Genomic DNA, 19,407 nt, shown 5'->3' with positions numbered 1-19,407 from the left:
CTCAAAGTCTAGCCAGAGTGGGCTGTGTCCCAGCAGAGGCATTGGACTGAGGGGATCATTTGTCCAGGACAAATGACATTTTGGCAGTTGACTGGTAACCAGGAGGGCCTCTCTGTTGCTGTGACACTGTGTAAGACATGAAACCTTTGCACGGCACTCAAGTGTGTAAGGTGGGAAGGGGATGGAATGAGAGGGGAAATAAAATTGAATTTCCTGCAGGCCTGGATGGTTCTTGAACACTCAAGTTGGTGGAATGAGACTCAGAGCTGCTACACTACTATCTCAGTGAAGTTTCAGTCTTTCCTGGGCCTTTCTAATGAAGAACAGCATTAGCATGCATTCATCTTATTTACCACCGTTTGCACGAATATTTCTGAATATCTTCTAAAAAATCTCTCATGGTCATAGACATTTTAGAATCTGACTTTCTTCCCTTAAATTTCTTTTTATGACGAGAAATTTTAAATGTATACAAAATTACCCAGCTTCAATAATTATTAACATTTTTGTCTATCCTATCGCCCCATTTTTTTTTCTGCAGTATTTTAAGTGAAGTTTGAGACACCATATCATTCTACTTATAAATATTTCAGTTAGCATCTTTAAGATAGGACATTTACAAATATATTCACAATGCTGTTATCACACCTAACAAAAGTAAATAATTCTGTAATCTAAAATCTAACTTATATTAAAATTTTCCCAATTGTCTTAAGACACATCATTTACAGTTGGTTTCTTTGCATCAGAATCCAAATAAGGTCCACACACTACACATTGTAGCTTGATTTCTTTTACTGGCAATAAGAGGGTCATAAAGAAGCTACAAAAAACAAAAAACCATTGCTATCAAGTTGATTTCGACTCAGAGTGACCCTACAGGACAGAGCAGAACTGCCCTATAGGGTTTCCAAAGAGCAGCTGGCGGAATCAAACTGCCGACTTTTCTGGATAGCAGCCGTAGCTCTTAACCACTACGCCACCAGAGTTTTCAGAGAAGCTACACCCCCGTGTAAACCACTGTGCAGGAATTCATGCGGGTAGCCTTATTTGCTGTAAACGTACTTTGAGGACACAAAATCTGTGCAAACCTGAGTAAGCTCTCCAAGCATGGAAAATATAATTCCTAGCCGACCAGTAAAGCAAAATCTTGAGCTACGTATGGCAACAGCAAAATAAACTTGATTCAAATTATTTCTTTTTAAAACGCAGTTTTAGTATATTTTCCCCATCTCTAATTGTCAGCCATGTGGTCTTGTTTTGAATTTAGGACACCTGCTACTTGGGCTAAGAGTTTTATATTTATGCACACAAAACAGTGCGCTAGGGAAGTACTAATTTTTCTACAGCAGTTACAAGATGCTGTGTTTGCAAATGTGGAGAAAGAGCCCACTCTATATTTAGTAAGAATGTTAGTTCATCTGAAAATAGAAAGAAAAACAAAACAAAACTTAACCTTGCCTCAAGATGAATGCCAAAGGTGGGTCACGGTAGTAAAGAGTAACCTCTTTATTTGCAGGCTATACTTGCAAATATGGGTTACAAACGGATCAAATTTAGGGGAAAAATACATGCCCTCTCCCCCTCTCTTAACAGAATATTTTTAGTCCTTCAATTTAGAAGAGGAAAATATTGAAAAAGAACAAATTGAAGATAAAGTGTTCACTTATCACTACCTGGTCTGTACTCTTCAAACATAAATTATTTTAATTACAAGATGTTGTACTGTTGTGTCTAATGCACCATAAGCACTGGAGACAAGCAGCACAATTCCAAGCTGCCATGAGAAGCTGGAAGTCTGTCTGTCTCGGGAACTTCTGCTATCTCTCAAGGGAAGAAAGGAGGCCCTGCCTTGTTTACTGGTAGGATCCTACATGTTGCCATTACACAAACAAGAACTTTTGGTTTCATTCCTACATTCGTAACTAGGTTGCACAGAACTGGGGCTGAAGCATAAACTGGCAGAGCCGCTTACTCACTGCTATAGAGATGAAAATGGGCCCTGCTCGCTCAACAGCTGCAAGACTCAGGGCAAAGAGGAAGAGAAGTTAGAGCTGGCTTCCCCCAGTTCTCACACAAAATATCCAGTGACTTCTTTCAGAAAAAAAGTTTAAACCTTTTGTAGGTAAATAATTGCTATAAAAGCACATTTAATACTACAGATAAATTGTTAGGCAATTTTGAATTTATGAAATATTTCGGGCACATACAACTGAATGTCATATTTTAAAACTGAATACTTAATAGGAATGGACATGTTTTTCTTAAAATAACTTACATATAATCAATGCTTCATAAACTTTGTTAAACTGAATTTATTGGCTGGTTCCATTAAAAAGTGCAAACTTATGATTACTTGTATAAATTCTCCTCCAGCATTCAAAATGCTCAAACCAACCAAACCAAACCTGTTGCCATCGAGTTGATTCTTATTCATAGTGAACATGACATAATTATAAAATTATAGGTAAATCAAATTATAACTAACGTATTTTGATACTCCTGACTAACAAGCTGATTTAAGGTCTATAAAGGGTGTCTTTTTTTTTTAAAGGGTGTCAAAATAATACCCTGAATACTTAATTTTTTTTTTTTTTTTTACCATTTTCTAAAAATATATGCTGGAATAGAGGAGGCTTTAACATTTCTGAATATTTTCTGCTTCTAGCTGTTGTACAACAGTAACGACCTTTAAAATTCTCCTAATGTTTTGGAAGACTCAGAAATGTCACGATATAATTCTAGGGAAATAATTTAGGAACCAAGAAATAAAGCAGACATTTATACACACGTTACATGCAAACTATATCATGCTGGGATTTGCAAGTTGAGTGTAATGAGCTTTTCCTGACAAAGTCCTAGAACTGTGCTAGAGCAGGTATTCAAAGCTGGACAAATTAGCCAAGGGGACAGTGTTGTCTAAGGCAGTGCTTTTCTATCTTTAGTCAAGAGCTTAAGAATCACCTAGAGAACTCGATAAAACTCAGATTTCTGTGCCCCACTATCAGAGATTCTGTTTCAGTAGGTCTGGAGTGGAGTCAGAGAATTTGCATGTCTTAGAAACTTCCAGATGATGCAGGTGCTACTGGTCCACTTTGACTAGTGCTTCATGGGGACCAATACGCTCCAGACATTTTCGGTATTCTCTAGATCTCTGACTAAAACTGACGGAAGTAATTAAAAATGAAAACCAGAGAGGGAGAAATCTTTTTGTTTTAGAATAAAGGCAAAATAGAGGAAAAAACTTTATGAAATACAGTGATATCTTTAGGGTGTGACTAAAGGTGCCAGCTTCATTTTGCCAGGCCAATGGTTGAGTCCTAAATCCACAGTATCCTGAGTTGGATGAAGGTTTATGTGGAAATACATGGCAACCATATATGGCAATGCTGAGATATATCTAGAAGCAAAGCCTGCCATGTTTTTGAACATTCCGGTAACCCAACCACATCTCTCCTGGTCTTCTAATTCGAAGTCCTATAAAAGCCTAAACAAACAACTGCCATCAAACAGCACTTCAACACAGCATTCTTTGGAAAACATCTTGCTAAATTATTGCCAACTGCAAGATGGATATTACTAGGGCCTTGACCTGCTTTGGAATGAAAAGAAGGACACAAAGAATAAATAGAACATGAAGAGTCACAGGCGCACTATTCAAGTAAGGCAAAGTTTGATACTATTTTTTGAATGGAATCTAAGGAAAAATCATGGACTTGTTCGGGCTGGCCTTGGAGAGTTGGAAGTTGTTTTCAAGATGTTAAGGAATATTTTTTTGTTTTGTTGTGAAATCACCAGCAAACACTGAAGACTAAGCAAAGTTATATACCCAAAGGTTCCCTAACTTGCTATATACAATAGTAACAGTCCTGGTCAGAAAACACTTGGTAATATGAATTGAAGGAAAACATAATGGTTCTATTTTCACTCACAGCAAACAAATCCTGCCGTCTCCAAGCCGTGCTTGGATGAGCCCAAGACAGAAATGTTTTCAGGTTAAAGCATATTCAATTCAAATAGGTCAATCACTTTAATAAACCACGAGGAGAAATTAAAATCCAGTAATACAGTAAATGAATACTATTAACTTGAATAGTTAACATGCCAAAATTAAATAAGTGGGTCTCTAGAAAGAGACTCTATGCCAATGAGATTTTAAAACAATTTATTTTTCAAGTATTCTTTTCTGTGCAACCAGATCTGTGCCATCAATTTGCAGAATAATATGCTCTATCTACTATGGCAGATTAACAAAATTGGCTCTAACGGTCACTTAGCAACTGCAGATGCCTTCAAAATCCTTTGGTTATACTCTTTATGATACCGGTCAGTGGTTTCAAGTTTTTAAAAGTAGTGATGCTCAAGTCAATATTTAATGAAATTTAACCTATATTTATTAGAATCCATAGCCTCAATTAAGAGTTCTAGAAATTTTAAGTAGTTATAGTCCCAAATTCTGAAAGGTTAGCTCATCCCTAGAAATAATGTGTGTATTATTAGAGCAATGCTAGATTATAAAATTTATCATTTGTTAATAATGAAACACGTACAGGCAAGGTGATTTTTCAGACAGACGTCAATTTAAAGAATTAGTTGTAACCTTTTTTTTTTTTATTCGGTGCCAAAGTGTCAATTACTTTCTACTGGTATCTTTATTGGTTTAGACATTTGATTTCAAATGCTGTCATTGGTAAACTGCCCTTCTTCATCTGTAGGCTTAAAAGTACAATGATGAGCTTTACAACAGAGGTCGTTTCTCTTTTCATCACTTACCGAGGTTTTGCCACATGCTGAATATTTCACAACCCATTGTTACCCGCATGTCACCATACCTGAAATAGAACAAAAATCAAACCTAAGAAAAAGCCTCCAGAACGAAGCCTCCAGAACGAAGCAGCATTTGCATCTCTATAGGACACAATCTATCATTCTGAAATAGAAGGCAATTTAAAAAATATATATATTACTGTGATTTTATATATATATATATATAAAAAAATTTGCCTTTTTGTTATATATACATATATAACAAAATGTGCCTTTTTAACCATTTTTAAGTGTACAATTTAGTGGCATTAATTACGTCTACAATATTGTGCAACCATCAGCACTATCTATTTTTATTTCCTATTTTCATCACTCCAAACAGTATCTCTGTACCCACTAAGCAAGAACTCCCCATTCCCCACTCTACCCAGCTCTGGTAACTCTAACAGCAATATGTTTTTAATTAAAGATGTTTAATGTATATTTCTTGATGCCTCTAATTCAAATCCTTATATAAATCCTTTAGTAAAAGATTTGTTTTATGCTTATTTGCTTCTATGATAATTTTGAATGTTGAAAGACTCAGGACAAAAAAAAAGGTCAAAAATAAATTCAAAATACTGAAATTTCCAGAAAGGATTACTTCTTGTCTTCTTGCTCAATGTTGCGCCACTGTGTGATTTCCAGTTATAGACATTTTGATTTATGAACCATTTGTACTAAACATCCTTCAAAAGGCACAGTACTGGATGAGCCTCATATTCCCACTGGATTCTACATTGGTACTTACTTTTCTAACACCTTTTTCTTTTTGGAAGGTGTGAACATCTCCAGCTGCAGACACAACTGGTTTATGAAAATGACTGCAAGGTAAAAGTAGGAATCCCAGATCTAAAATGACAACAAGATATTTAAATACCACAATGTTACAAAAAATATCTACTGGTAAAGTAACATGCTATCTTGGATTGGCTTTAAGAGTGGTTAAGTGAATTAGCTTATGGCTGAAACAACATTGGCCATGGGTTGATAATAGTTGAAGCTGGATGTGGGCACATGGAGGTTCATTATACTATTCTCTCTTTTACATATGCTTGAAATTTTCTACAATAAAGAAGTAAACTAAATAAACAAATAAATACTATTTATTTATGTATTGCTTCAATGCCATATCCCAGGTTTCATGAACTCCTTGGTATATGCTAAATGGTAGACGTTTTGTTACTCTTATAACATGTCTAAGTATCTCTCCAAGAGGCTGAGGTATAAAGATGGATTACTTTATATTTCTTTGAATTTATTTTTAGAAGTCCTTTTAATTTAGAACTTTAAAATATGTATATACTTCTTTAGATATGCTAATTGATTTAAATTCAGAAAGTATTTTATAAAAATTTCCCGCCCAGACAAATCTTTTGAGTCTAAGTTTTCTTATACCAAAAACATCATCAGAAAAAGATTAAAATAAAATATCCAGAAATAAACTTAACCAAAAATGTGTAGAACGTAATAGAGAAAAACTACTTCTTTATTGACACCATGTAAAATTAATGACAAAAAATACACTAGGGAAAACATGGCAAAGAATTAATACCTTTTATACATAAAAAATTTTTAAACATAAAAAAGAATATGATAAAACCCTCAAAGAAAATAATGAACAAAGGTCAAGGACAATCCACAAAATATGAATTTTCATCTATAACTAGTAACCAAAGAAGAATTAAATTAAAAGAAAAATCATTTTTTCCCTTATCAAATTGTCAAAGATCAAGGGTAAAAAAAAGTCTCATCCAGTGTTGGTGAAGATATAGGGAAACAGGCAGTTAAACATAACTGGTACAAACCTTAACTCAACAATCCCAGTTATGAAAACTTATCCAAACAAGTAATTAGGGATATACACAAATAAAAACTTATCCAAAGAAGTAATTAGGGATATAAAAAAAAAAAAGGGATATACACAAAGTTTAATTTTGTAAGATGCACATAATAAGAGTAATTAAATGAAATAGTAGAAATAACTGAACTATCAAAAAGTAGGTCTTCAATTATGCAATTTGACATACTGATAATTATTATAAAATGATACAACGAAATCCTATACAGCCTTTAAAATTACCTTCGTTTTCATTTTATTTGTACCCTTCTGTATTTTCTAATTATTGAACAAGGGAATTTTATTAAATGTTTAATATGAAAAATGTTATTTAAAAAAAGAAAAAGAAACAAAGATGCTAAAAACATAGAAAGAGCATTAAGAAGGGAAGCCGACTTAGCACTGCCCATCTCTGCTAACCATTTACTACTGGCCGTTTGAAAAAAGTGTTATCAAGAATTTCAGGAATTCTTAGGCCTCCTGGCATAAGTTACATTACACTACAGATGCACAGAAAGCTTTGCCATCAAGAATCTTACAAATCTTCCTTTTTTTTCTTTTTCATTAATTCATTTTAAAAAGTGGGAATATGGAGAAGCAAAGAAACAAAAGGGGCTACTTTGTAAATGTTTTCTTTATATAGGTCTCTATTAAAAAAAAAATTGCCTTAAAAACATGTTCTAAGTCCTCTTAGGTATGGGGATCAAACAGAAAAAATTAAGAATTAAAATGTATAATAACAACAAAGAAATGCCTCTTGAGCACTATGATCTCCATCAGGTTGAGAAACATTATGATAGCCCTAATTTGTTCACAAATATAATAAAAACTGTTCTAATATTATTCATAATTAAAACTAATATGGCCATACATTAATTTAAAGTAGGTAGAATAAATTAATTTTTCCATTATTGAGAGAAAGAAAATACATTAGGTAATTTCCTAAAGTACAATGTGAAACCTTTTAGTCAAAGCAAGATAGTTATCAAAATGGATATTTACCTTATAATCAAAGTTTTCATTTAAGAAGTTCTTACGAAGAGCATCTGAGAGGTACAGAACTGTTGTAATAATAACGCTAGTGATTAAAAAAAAGAAAAATTAAGTTGAAAACAACATTAGTGAAAATAATTTATTAGATAAGAATGGAAAGCAGCTAAGATAAAAGAAAGTCTCCTTCAGTAAGCATGTGGTGCAACACGTGATAATTCATATCTGAAACAAAAAAGAAAAGAGACAGCAGGCCTCCCATCTCCTCCCAAAAGAAAATCTATTACTGACATCAGATGATTTGTAAAATTATACACAGAAAAATCTATGAATTCATATGACGCAGAAGAAACTATATTAGTATCTTAATGTTTTATAATGTTTTCATTAATTTCTGAAAAAGGCAAAGTGACATAATACAAACATAATACCCCATATTTGATTAACAAGAAGAAAGACACTTTTTAAAAAAAGACAAAAAAAAAAATGGAGCTCAAAGATGGAAACAGACAGGATAAAATGAGAGACTTTACTGAATACTTATTAAATGCTCCCTCTCTGCACTATCCTGTGTAAGGTGGTAAAAATAAGGTGGTAGAGGGCATGGAAATACCACGGATCGCAGATTTCCTCAGAGAAACAAGACTGCCATAAAAGAATTATAGAATTATTGTGAACTCATCTATAATTCAGTACTAATCTGTGTGAAATTCACAGTGAATGTTAGAGTAATTTAGAGAATAGAACATTTCCAGGGTAGAGAAATTAGGAAAAACTTTAGAGAGGGAACATGTAGAACCATATATATCTTGCTGGGAAGATTTTTAAAAAATGTGTATAGATAAGCATCTAGGGAACATGGCTCAGTTAGCTGAGAAAAATAAGGATTTGGCTAACATTCCTCTTTATTCTAGAGTTCTCATTTTAACAGCTATAAGGGGGTATATTAAAAATTGAATATATTTCCAACTGATTCCTTGAATGTTGTTGTTAGCTGCCTTCAAGTCTGCCACTGACTCATGGAGACCCCATGCACAACAGGACTGGATCATTGTGATCCATAAGGTTTTCACTGGCTGATTTTTCAAAGGCAGATTGCCAGGCTTTTCTTCCAAGTCTGTCTTAGTCTGAAAGCTCCACTGAAACCTGTTGAGCATCAGAGTAATGCAAGCCTCCACTGACAGATGGGTGGTGGCTGTGCCTGAGGTGCTTTGGCCAAGAATCTAACTTGGGTCTCCCCCGTGGAAGACAGGAACTCTACCACTGAACCACCACTGTCCGCCACTCAATGTTTGACAGCATACTGTACTGAAACAAGAGAAACCACCCTCTACGATCTACTAAATATGCTTGATATAATGAGGGGATGCGGCCTCCAAAAATAAGAGTGCGTGGGGCTGGAAACATCTTTCAATGACTTTACTTCAAATACATTTTGTGTGTTTCTAACAGTCAGCCCCCGTTACAGAGGCAGCTCCCAGAGCTTTTTCTGGAAACTGAGGACCAAGACACAGTTCTGTAGCACATAAGTTCCCAAGCCAAACAAAGGCATTTTATACATGATTGTGCCTTCGGTGTAGTAGATGCCTGTGGAGTTTGGGGACCTTTCTTTACTTGTTCCAATTTATCCACCATGTGGCTCTTCTGGTTTTATACTTTTACTTATGACTCAGTTTCTGAATATGGGGACATTTCAAATCACAGTGCTCCAGCTCAACAGCCAAGAAACGTTTACAATTTGCTACCACAAATGTCAAAATGCTGATTTCTGCCCTAGATATGCAGGCACAAGGTTCACTCTTGAGAATCATAATCTGTGGTTTATCTCATGGACACAGCATGACATAATTTATACACAAAGGAGAAACCAGTGTACAGGAAGTCACAGTTAAGTGCTTCGTGGTTTTTCAGTTGCCATCTCATCTCCCATAATTTATCCATTTGAAAACGACTCCAACCTGATAATCTGCTCAAGCAAAAAGCCCATCTCCAAAAGTTATACATGGACTGAGAAAAACATTATTGTGGATAAACTGGGCCATAAACATTGAAAAACTAAGGAAATCTAACCTGGAATACAGTGACTTCCCTATAACCTGGGTGGGCTGGATGGGGGTAGAAGAAGTCAACTGGACAACCTATCAACGGAATTTATCTAAGCTAGTGGTTTTCAAACTTCAGGGTGCATAACAATCACCTGAGGGATGTATAAGTCTTCAGGGCTTCATCACCACTACAGCATAGTGGGTTTGCAATGGGGGTTCCAGCTAGGTCAAAACTTGGGGAACATCACTTGGGGAATTTGGCCTTTCATACCACTGTATCACTAAATGCCTAGTCCAATAAATGTTCAATGACTGGAGCCTCATGACTATATTTAAATCTATGCTTTGTTGTATTTTTTGCTATATTAGATAATTCTAAAATGTTAAATTTGTAAAACTTTTTACACTTTGTTAGATGTTGTAAAGAACTGACTGATATCAGTAGTCAAATCTGATGGAAAACGGCACTCCAGGTGGAGGGCACAGCATCAGCTAAAATAGGGCAACAGGAAGAGGAGTGATTTTGCTTTCAGGTAATTACATAGTGTGGGCAAGGTAAACAGAATGAAAAATAATTGAAGTGGAGTGATTTTTAAAACTCCATTGACCTACTCCACTGGGCAGTAATTCACTCATGTGGCAAGCGTCTCAGTTTTGAGATATTAAACCCAAACCCTACAGAGTCCTTTCCTTCATGTGTCTGTTCTCACTACCAACTCTTTACAGTTCACCAGGAGATGTAATGTATATATATTTGCAAAATCTTGTGTAAATATTTGCTGTAACTATTTTTTTATTTAAGTTTAGCACACTTATCTTAGTAATATGTAGTTTTGATAAAAATAAATATCTTACCTTTCTCTGGATTATAAAATCCTTTAAGGATGGTTACCCTCAATTAAAAAAAAAAAAAAAAACAATAGCAACTGTGTCAATGGATGCTCAATAGACACGCTATTCCATCACTCAATCTTTCAACTTTTCAGGGTATTACATATTTACATACTGTCTTCTTTCCTGTTATTACGGATAAATGATTAATGCTCCTAGCTAAAGCCAAGTTCTCTTTATGTGTACTAGATTAGCGCTACTCGAAGTGTGGTAAGCTTCCTTCATTGAGAAAATCTACCACAAAACACAATGTCAGCTGGGCTAACTTGGTGCGTAGAGACACAGCTGATTTATTTTGCAGTACAAGCTCATTTCATCATGGACAAGTAACAGGCAGTTCTCGGACTGACACGCTGAGCAAATACAGCGCAAAATTCCATTCCCACTTGCCTACCCAAGGGCACTGTTCCTTCAATTGCCCCTGTTTTCTTTAGCACCATAATTTTTTCTGTCTTTACTGTGCCATTCTTATTAGTAAATCAATATGCTATAATATCCTATATTTTAAAAAGGGTTTTAGTCTTCATATCCTCTTCCAGGTATAGCCCTGTTTCTCTGGTCTTTTTTATATAGCAAAGCCTTCTAAAAAGCTGCCTATTACTGTTGTTTTCAGTTCCTATTCATTCTTGAGTTCCCTCTAATCAAGGATTCATCTCCACCACTCCACTGAAATGGCACTTGTCAAGGTCACCAATATCAACCACACTGCCAAATCCAAGGGTCAACTGTCCATCCACATTATCCTCAACCTCCCCACAGCTCTTGCTATTCCTTTCTTCCTACTTTCCTCAGAGGATTTTACACTCTGATGGTTTTCTTCTTACATTACTGTCTGCTCCTTTTCAGTCCCCTCTGCTGAATGCTTCTCCATTCCTGACCTCTAAACATTGGTGTGTCCCAGGCTCAGTCCTCAGGACTTTTCTATTTCAACCTACACCTTCTTTCTGGAAGATCTCATTTAGTTCCATGGTTTCAAATGCTGCCTGTACTTATCCATACATACTTCAAATACTATTCTAATCTTAGAATTCCAGCAATAACCTCTTTCCTGAGCTCCATACAAGCATGTCTTGCTTCCTCTACTACGTCTCCTCTTAGATATCTAGCAGCATCTCAAACGTATGTTCAACACAGGTTTCTCCACTTCTTCCACCCCCAAATTTGCTTCTATCTCAGTATTTCCCATGTAAGTGAAGGGCACCATCATTCGTCCTTTTGCTCAGACCAAAAATCATCTTTAATTACTTTTTCTTTCTCACCCACATCCAGTCTATCTGCGAGTCCTATCATCTCTATCTCCAAAACTAATCTCAAATTTAACCATGATTTGCTACCTTTATTACTATCCACCTGTCCAAGCTATCATCTTCTCTTACCTGGAAGCTGCATTAACCTCCTAACTGGTTCTCCGTGCTTTCTCTTTTGTTTCCCCACCCCCAAAATCTGAGCCTTGTCTTCCTCTTCCAACCTCACCTTTACTGGTTCCTTCCCTCCCCATACTTTAGCCACAGTTCCTTAAATGTGCCATATTCCCTCTGACCACAGGGCCATCGCATATGCTATTTCTGCTGGCAGAAACATTCTTCCCTTGCTCTTTGCCTGTTTACTCATACTTCAGCTCTCAGCTCAAGTTTCATTCTCTCACAAAAGACCCTTGCTAGTCCAGTCTGGAACTAAGTTCCTTTCATAAATAGGCTCATTATCTTAATAGAACTGTGCTCTTTATAGCATTTATTTTACACATTAAACCAAAAACCCATCTCCACTGAGTCAATTCTGATTCATAGCAACCCTATAAGACAAACTAGAACTGCCCCATAGTGTTTCCAAAGAGCACCTGGTGGGCTTGAACTGCTGACCTTTTGGTTAGCAGCCATAGCCCACTGTAGTTCTTAACCACTGCACCACCAGGGCTTCTATTTTACATATTAAGTACTAGGAAATATTTGCTGAATTAATGGGTTGGTGAATGAATGAATAAATGAATGAATGACCTCCACCTTTAAGGATCTTTGACTTCACAAATCATTTCTTTGCAATATAGATCTCACTGGGAACCTAAATTGGCTAAAGATAATCATCAACTAAAACAATTCAAGCATTTGGTGGGAAGAGCAAACATATGGTATGTTAGAGGCCACCACCGCACACAAGATTAACAAAATAAAGGCCTGAAATTCCAACTGAAGGACCGGGGAATTTTCACTTTCCTCAGTTAAGCAAGTTTGTTATCTCCTTGAAAACATGTATAAAAATGTGACTTTATTTTTGTACTTTATTTTGCAATGTGTATGGGAAGGGGGTGGAGGGAAGCTTGTTTCAAAGTGCCCTGTATTTTTGGTACTTAATTTTCCTCTCCCTTATGTTCCTTCTTTCTCAGATTGAGCAGCTGTCCTCATCAGAAACATCTCTCAAGAACTTACAGTGGGCAGGATACAGCTTTGCAAGAAAGAAAGAAAAAGGTGTGTTTCTTGGCTTTGTGGAATTTAGATTGGACACATTTGCTGTGTTACCCAATATTAGACATTCAGGTGGAAATAAACAAAAAACATACAAATATCCAGGCGCTCTGGCCACAGCTTATGGTGGGACTTCACATAAAGCAGGGGAGCTACAGGGTATAGGATAACACAACTTAGGATGGAACAAGTTAAAGGTCATTTAACTTACTTGAGAAACACAGGAGGAAAGGACTAAAACATAAAAGAACATTCACTTTGAAGGATGAACTAATTCAGCTGAATTCAAGGGTAGGAAAACGGTGACTTCTCAGCTAGTTGTTATCAATTTGACATGTATTAAGTACACAAGGGGATTAGCAGAAGTGGCAGTGGGGTTAAAATGCCTCTCTGAGGGGCCCTGGCCAAATGTTTGTCTAAGAAAGTGCCATCAAAGAAAAGGCAGTCAACCTCAGAGACGTAGATCTAGCTCCTGAGCTTGCTTCTACACAGTTACCCAACTTCTTTGGCAAAATAGGAACCTTTCTTTCCACTGTACTCTCTTTAGCATGTTTAAAATATTCTTCACATCCTTCAGAAATCTATTTTGCTCTCTCATTATATATATATAGATATATAATCCCTGCCCCATTTGTTGTTGAGTTGATTCTGACTCATGGTGACACCAAGTATGTCTGGGTAGAACTAAGCTCCACAGGGTTTTCAATGGTTGATTTTTCAGAAGTAAAGTGCCTGGCCTTTATTACAAGGAGTCTCTGGGTAGACTCGAACCTTAACCCTTCTGTTAGTAGTTGAGCATGTTATCTGTTTGCAACACCCAAGGACTCCACCAATATTACAGATTCATAATCTATAAGTAAAGGACAAATAGCTGAGAACTAATCTCTTTTCTATATTGCAAGAAACGTAAAGCAAGAAAAATCTCGTAAGGTTTTAAAATTTGGATGGGAAATGACTAGGGTGGCTAACTGAGGAGAGGAGAGGTAAGCAGAAAGCATACAGCGTGTGCTTTGTTCCAACTTGGCGGGTGTTTCGCCAGGCCCTGGAGTCCCATCTATAAATTAGGTTGGACTTGTAGCTGCCAGCCATCACCAGTGGAGAAGCAATGCCAGTTTCCTATCAGCACTTACTTGGGCGGCAACATAATGATACTGTTGCATTTAGCAAAGGCTAATGGCACTTTTCTTGCAATTACTATTGAAGCAATCTTCTGTCTAGACGTACTATCACACAGAGCTCATCTCTAACAAAATCATGTTCCTATTTGGTTAACACTGTAGATGAAAATTGTGAACACTATGTGGTTACTCAAAAGCAGAATCTATACTTCTGAGTCCGTTCCCCACTTATGTGACCATGCTGTTTTCATAAATGGAGTAGAGTTTTAGCTGGGGTGGAGAGACAGACAGCATTTAATATAAAAACAATGGGCTTAAGCATAACAACTATTGTGAGGATGGTGCAGGACTGAGCAGCGTTTCCTTCTGTTGTACATAGGGTTGTATGAGTTGCAATCAACTTGACGGCACCTAACCAACAACAACGTTGTCATGGTTTCAGCAAGCTCAAAGAGAGCCTGTTTACGTAAGGAAGAAAATGCCAAATTTCAGTTTGAATTTCTACCTCTGAAAAATTATAATTCAAGTCAAAATACCCCTCTGCACACAGGGCAGGCAGAATGATCAAATGCTGATACTACGAGGTGATGATGTTGGCAGCCTGGACCCCTTCCCATCAGGCTCCTTGGGTGACTTCATAACCATCTCCAGGTATCCAGAATGTTTTATCCTTGCTAATAAAGGCAATACATGAGCGAAAGCCCCCACTTGAAACTGTAGCATCTGGACATCCAGATGAATAGATTATCTGATTCTACTCACGGATATAAAACTAAATATGCTAAATTATAAAGAAAACTATTTTAGTTGTCTCAATTAGCCTTCAAAATGGAAAAGCTGCTTCTGTACTTACGTAAAATATAACACGGCATATTATACTATTTGTTACTTCACAAAGTTTTTAACACATCATTTGAACACCTTCAAGTCTATAAATGCATACTGCAGCGGAAACGCTATCAGGCACATCTAATCAAAATCAAATCCTGCATGCCTGGCATTCTCACCACCATCATACCTGGGCAGCTGGAAAAAACATATGGTAGACTTGGCCTGTGGACAGACGCCTGGAGAGTCCAAGGTTCGCCCTGTGCCTGATGATGTCGGGGGTTGGAGAAGGGGAGGAAGGGAGAAGCAAGCAAACATTGACTTGGAAAGTGAGAATGTTTATGAAATAGGGTAAATAAAAAGATTGGAAGTGATGATTGGGCAGGTTTCCTAAAGAACTGGATTTCATTTTGTATCTTGAGGCTACAGAGAGTGGAAGATGAAAGGGAAGGTAAACCCGTGACATGGCACTCTCCTGGAGCACCCTCTGCCGTTCTGACTGCCCCTTAAAGTCCTTTCCTTCAAGCATTGCCCTCAGATCATTTCATTTTTAGTGGATATGCACAGTATAAGCCAACTTTATCAACTCCCAGATATTCACAAATATACTTAAAGCCAATAATTTCCCACATCTATCTAGTTCTGCCCTTTCCTCAGAGCACGATTTTCAGCTCTCTGTTGGCCCTGCCACTTGCATGTATAATAAAAATACCTGTTGCCATCAACTCGATCCCGACTCCCAGCGACCCTACAGGACAGACTAGAACTACCTCATAAGAGTTCCCAAGGCTATAATCTTCACAGAAGAAAACCGCCAAATCTTTCTCCTATGGAGAGGCTGGTGGGTTTGAATTGCTGACCTTCCAGTTAGCAGCCAAGCACTTAACCCCTGAGCCACGAGGACTCCTGGAATCAGAGCACTGGGCCTGAATTCTAGTTTTGCCACTTACTAGCTATTTAATCTTGGGCAGTCCTGGCGGAAACCCTGGTGGCGTAGTGGCTAAGTGCTATGGCTGCTAACCAAAGGGTCGGCAGTTCACATTCACCAGGTGCTCCTTGGAAACTCTATTGGGCAGTTCTACTCTGCCCTATAGGGTCCCTATGAGTCGGAATCGACTTGATGTCAATGAGTTTGGTTTGTAATCTTGGGCAAGTTACTTGGGATGTATAATAGGAACTTCGATCTTCACGTGCCCAACTGAAGGCCTATGTCTTATCCCATTTCTTGGCACATGGTAGATGCTTAATGTATTTTGTTAAGTTAAAATGAATTAAGAAAGATCAGAAGTGACTCAAGTGTCCAGAAACAGGGAACTGGTTAAATAAACCATAGTACATCTATTCAGTAGACTATTATACAGCTGTAAATGAAAAAAAAAAAAAAAAAGAATGAGGAGCTCTCTACACATTAATAGGGAAAGGCTACCAGGGTTATTTAAATGAAAAGAGCAAGGTGTGGAATGGTATTTGTATTACGCTAATTTTTTTTTTTTATCTGCTAGGCGCTGGATAGAGGAACATTGGAAGGATATGGAAGAAATAAAAGTGGTTACCATCAGCTGGGGAAGAAGGTAGACAGGGAAAGAAGTGACAGTGAGACTTTTCAGTACATACACTGTTATATTATTTTGATTTTCAAACTATGTTCATGTTCAAAACTAATAATAACAATAATAATAAATGGACCGAGAGAAGTTAATTAAGAGGCAAAGAAAAAGAAATCTAGGACTTGGAGGTCAGAAACTTGAAGATCAAGCTAAAAAGACCATTTTATACTCTCCTCTCCCCCTAAACATTGAGCCACAATTATTATCAATTTAAACATCTTACTTGTTAGCGACCAAGCGCATCACAGTCCAGTCCTTTGGAAACATCTCTGGGCGAATTAATATTCGGAACACAGTAAATATCTGCAGCAGGAAATCCTTGGATAAGGAGGAAACAGACCATTTTACTGGTTTTATTGTAACTGTCAACACACACACACACACAAACACAAGAAATAAGGTAAGTGCTGCTGCTACCATTTCCAAAGCAGCTATAGAAAAGAAAGCAGCCTACAAACATACTCTAATTGTTTCCCCAGGAGAAGGGACTGTCACCATGCCCATTCCTGCCTTGCTCCCCTTCCCAAATGCTCCCTTTTCTTTTTCCTGCTCATGCACAGTAGAAATGACTTTTCATTTTTTTTCACAAGCTCTAAAAATGTAGGTTCTGGAAATAAAATGGAACACTAGTGGTAGAAGATTTGCATACAAATATACTCCCTTCCTTCTCTTACAGTATCCTAAACACCTGGACTTTTCAACCCAAGAGAACTATAAACAGTCCTGGTTCAGATCTGCTATCCTTTAATCCATTGGTGAGTCGATTCTGACTCACGTAGACCCTATAGGACAGAGTAGAACTGCCCCCAAGTGTTTCCAAGGCTGTAATCTTTACATAAGCAGGCTGCCTCATCTTTCTCCTGCGGAGCGGCTGGTAGGTTCAAACCACCAACATTCTGGTTAGCAGCCGAGCACTTAACCACTGCACCGCCGGGGCTCCTTCTGCTATCCTTTAAGCAGGTATCAAAATTTAGAAAGTTATGTTCATTAAAAAAGTATTACAAACAAAAGCTCATATTTCTTAGGGGGTAAAAATGCAGAATTACTAGGATATGGGCAGGCTTATAGAATCTGAGTGAATTGTTCTCAGAGTGCCATGTGGGAGAAATTCAAATGAGGATGTGTGCAAAATTGAACCCAGTAATGAGGACTTTGTAGCTAGGAGAGTATCATGGTACTCCTCACACAGAGGCCACGCTATGGCGCAGCAGTATTCACTGAGACGTTATCTTTAAACTGAACACCCCTTGACAAGAAGCTATTGTCAAACATGAAAATTCCTCTTCCTGATACAGTGCAAGAGCTAGGACCAACAGTGGTGCTGCACATGATACTTACAGGGGACTCAAGGAGGTAATATACCACATTTAATGAATGAAATAGAAAGTCCCTACTCAAAAAGGGATTGGCTCAAGCTAGCTTGGATTTAGAAGTATCAGCCTGAACCCCTTGATTTTTTTTTTTTTAATAATCTTAAGCGATGATAGGAAAATCCATTTCTCTAACAATCTGATTGAAAGCATCAGTATGGTGTTGCTTAAAAAATAAAAAGCAACCCAAAATACAAGAGCTTTATTTGTCAAGCCCAGCAACACATTATGTAAAACATGTAAGCTGCCGGAATATAAGATTATGGTTGTCACTCATGCCAACAGAAGACAGAAAGAATCTAAGAATCTAAACACTGAGAACCATGTGGTAGCTTTTCTTTCTTTCTTTTTTTTTTTTTTTTTTTTTAATGTACTTTAACAGCTTTGACCAAGGCCATAAATATTTTGACAAGAATTTATTTTAGTTTTTTTGGCATCAACACACATACTTTTGTATGCCTTATATACCATGTGCAAACCTGCCCACAAGGTCATCTGTCTTAAATGGCCAGACTGATCCTGCTCATGTCTGCACAATCACCAGACACAGAGTTTCCTAAAAAGTACTCCACTGCAGGTCAGATAATTTCAAGCAATTTCACACTTAGGTTTTCCCTTGGGAGAGTAGGTATTAGCATATTAAAACTGTGAGAAGTCATTTTTAATGCATTTCCAAAACTTCTTAATGTTTTTCAGTTGATTATTTGGGGTTTCCCAGACACTGATACTTAACATCCCTGCAAAAAAAAATGCTAACTTTGCATTTACCTCTTAAAAAATTATATCCCACTTCAATTTCCTATCTTACTGAATTTGCTATGATAGCTATCAAAGAAATATCATGAAAGTTCAGGTCGTTTATTATTTTTAGTCAAGAGTTAGTTAGGAATACCCACTGCCATCAAGCCGATTCCTACTCATAGCGATCCTATAGGATACAGTTTAAATAAATTCTAAAATACTGAAGTTTCACCTTCTCTCCTAAAACGTCTAACAGAATTCAAAATTAGAGGCCCCAACCTTAGTGGCTAGATGTGTGTGTGTGTTCATGTGTGGTTGTGATATCAGCTGCACAGGGAAAAATTTGGCTGAAAAGTTTGGTCACAGGAGGCAAAGCATCTACCTTATAGGTTAGTAACTTTGGCTGTTCTTGTTTTATATTTTTGGGGACAAAAGAAAAGATATTGCCAGTGTAGGAGCTGGGGATACAAAGCCTTTCCTAGGCTATCTCATTTTCCCATTCCCAGTGTTCACAAAAATGAAAGGCTCTGGCAGCTTCTGATGTTGTACTAATGCCTGTGTATTGGCGTAACTCTTTACTTCCCCTAAGAATACTTCTCAGTTGTTTCCTAGAAGATTTCTAAGGTATTCATTGAAGCTACAACTACCTTTGTGGAACCATTCATTTATAGAAACCTTATAATAAAGATAAAAGAATATTACACAGACAGAA

The 19,407-nt window shown here is 37.1% G+C and overlaps 1 protein-coding gene across 3 annotated transcripts in view; it reads right to left on the bottom strand.

Annotated features, from left to right (window-relative positions):
* DOCK4 (dedicator of cytokinesis 4) overlaps window positions 1–19,407 on the bottom strand; it is a 487,078-nt gene that overhangs the window by 72,220 nt on the left and 395,451 nt on the right. For all 3 annotated transcript variants that reach the window (XM_049893613.1, XM_049893614.1, XM_049893615.1), the window contains exons 27-30: window positions 16,808–16,902; window positions 7,649–7,724; window positions 5,558–5,658; window positions 4,774–4,832 (exon numbers count right to left, since the gene is read on the bottom strand). In XM_049893613.1, coding sequence (XP_049749570.1) covers window positions 4,774–4,832; window positions 5,558–5,658; window positions 7,649–7,724; window positions 16,808–16,902 — 331 coding nt within the window. The remainder of the gene's footprint in view (window positions 1–4,773; window positions 4,833–5,557; window positions 5,659–7,648; window positions 7,725–16,807; window positions 16,903–19,407) is intronic.

The sequence above is a fragment of the Elephas maximus genome, chromosome 8, assembly GCF_024166365.1.
Source record: "Elephas maximus indicus isolate mEleMax1 chromosome 8, mEleMax1 primary haplotype, whole genome shotgun sequence".
NCBI lineage: Eukaryota > Metazoa > Chordata > Mammalia > Proboscidea > Elephantidae > Elephas > Elephas maximus.
Note: the sequence above shows the minus strand (reverse complement) of the source record. Positions and strands in the feature narration are given on the sequence as shown.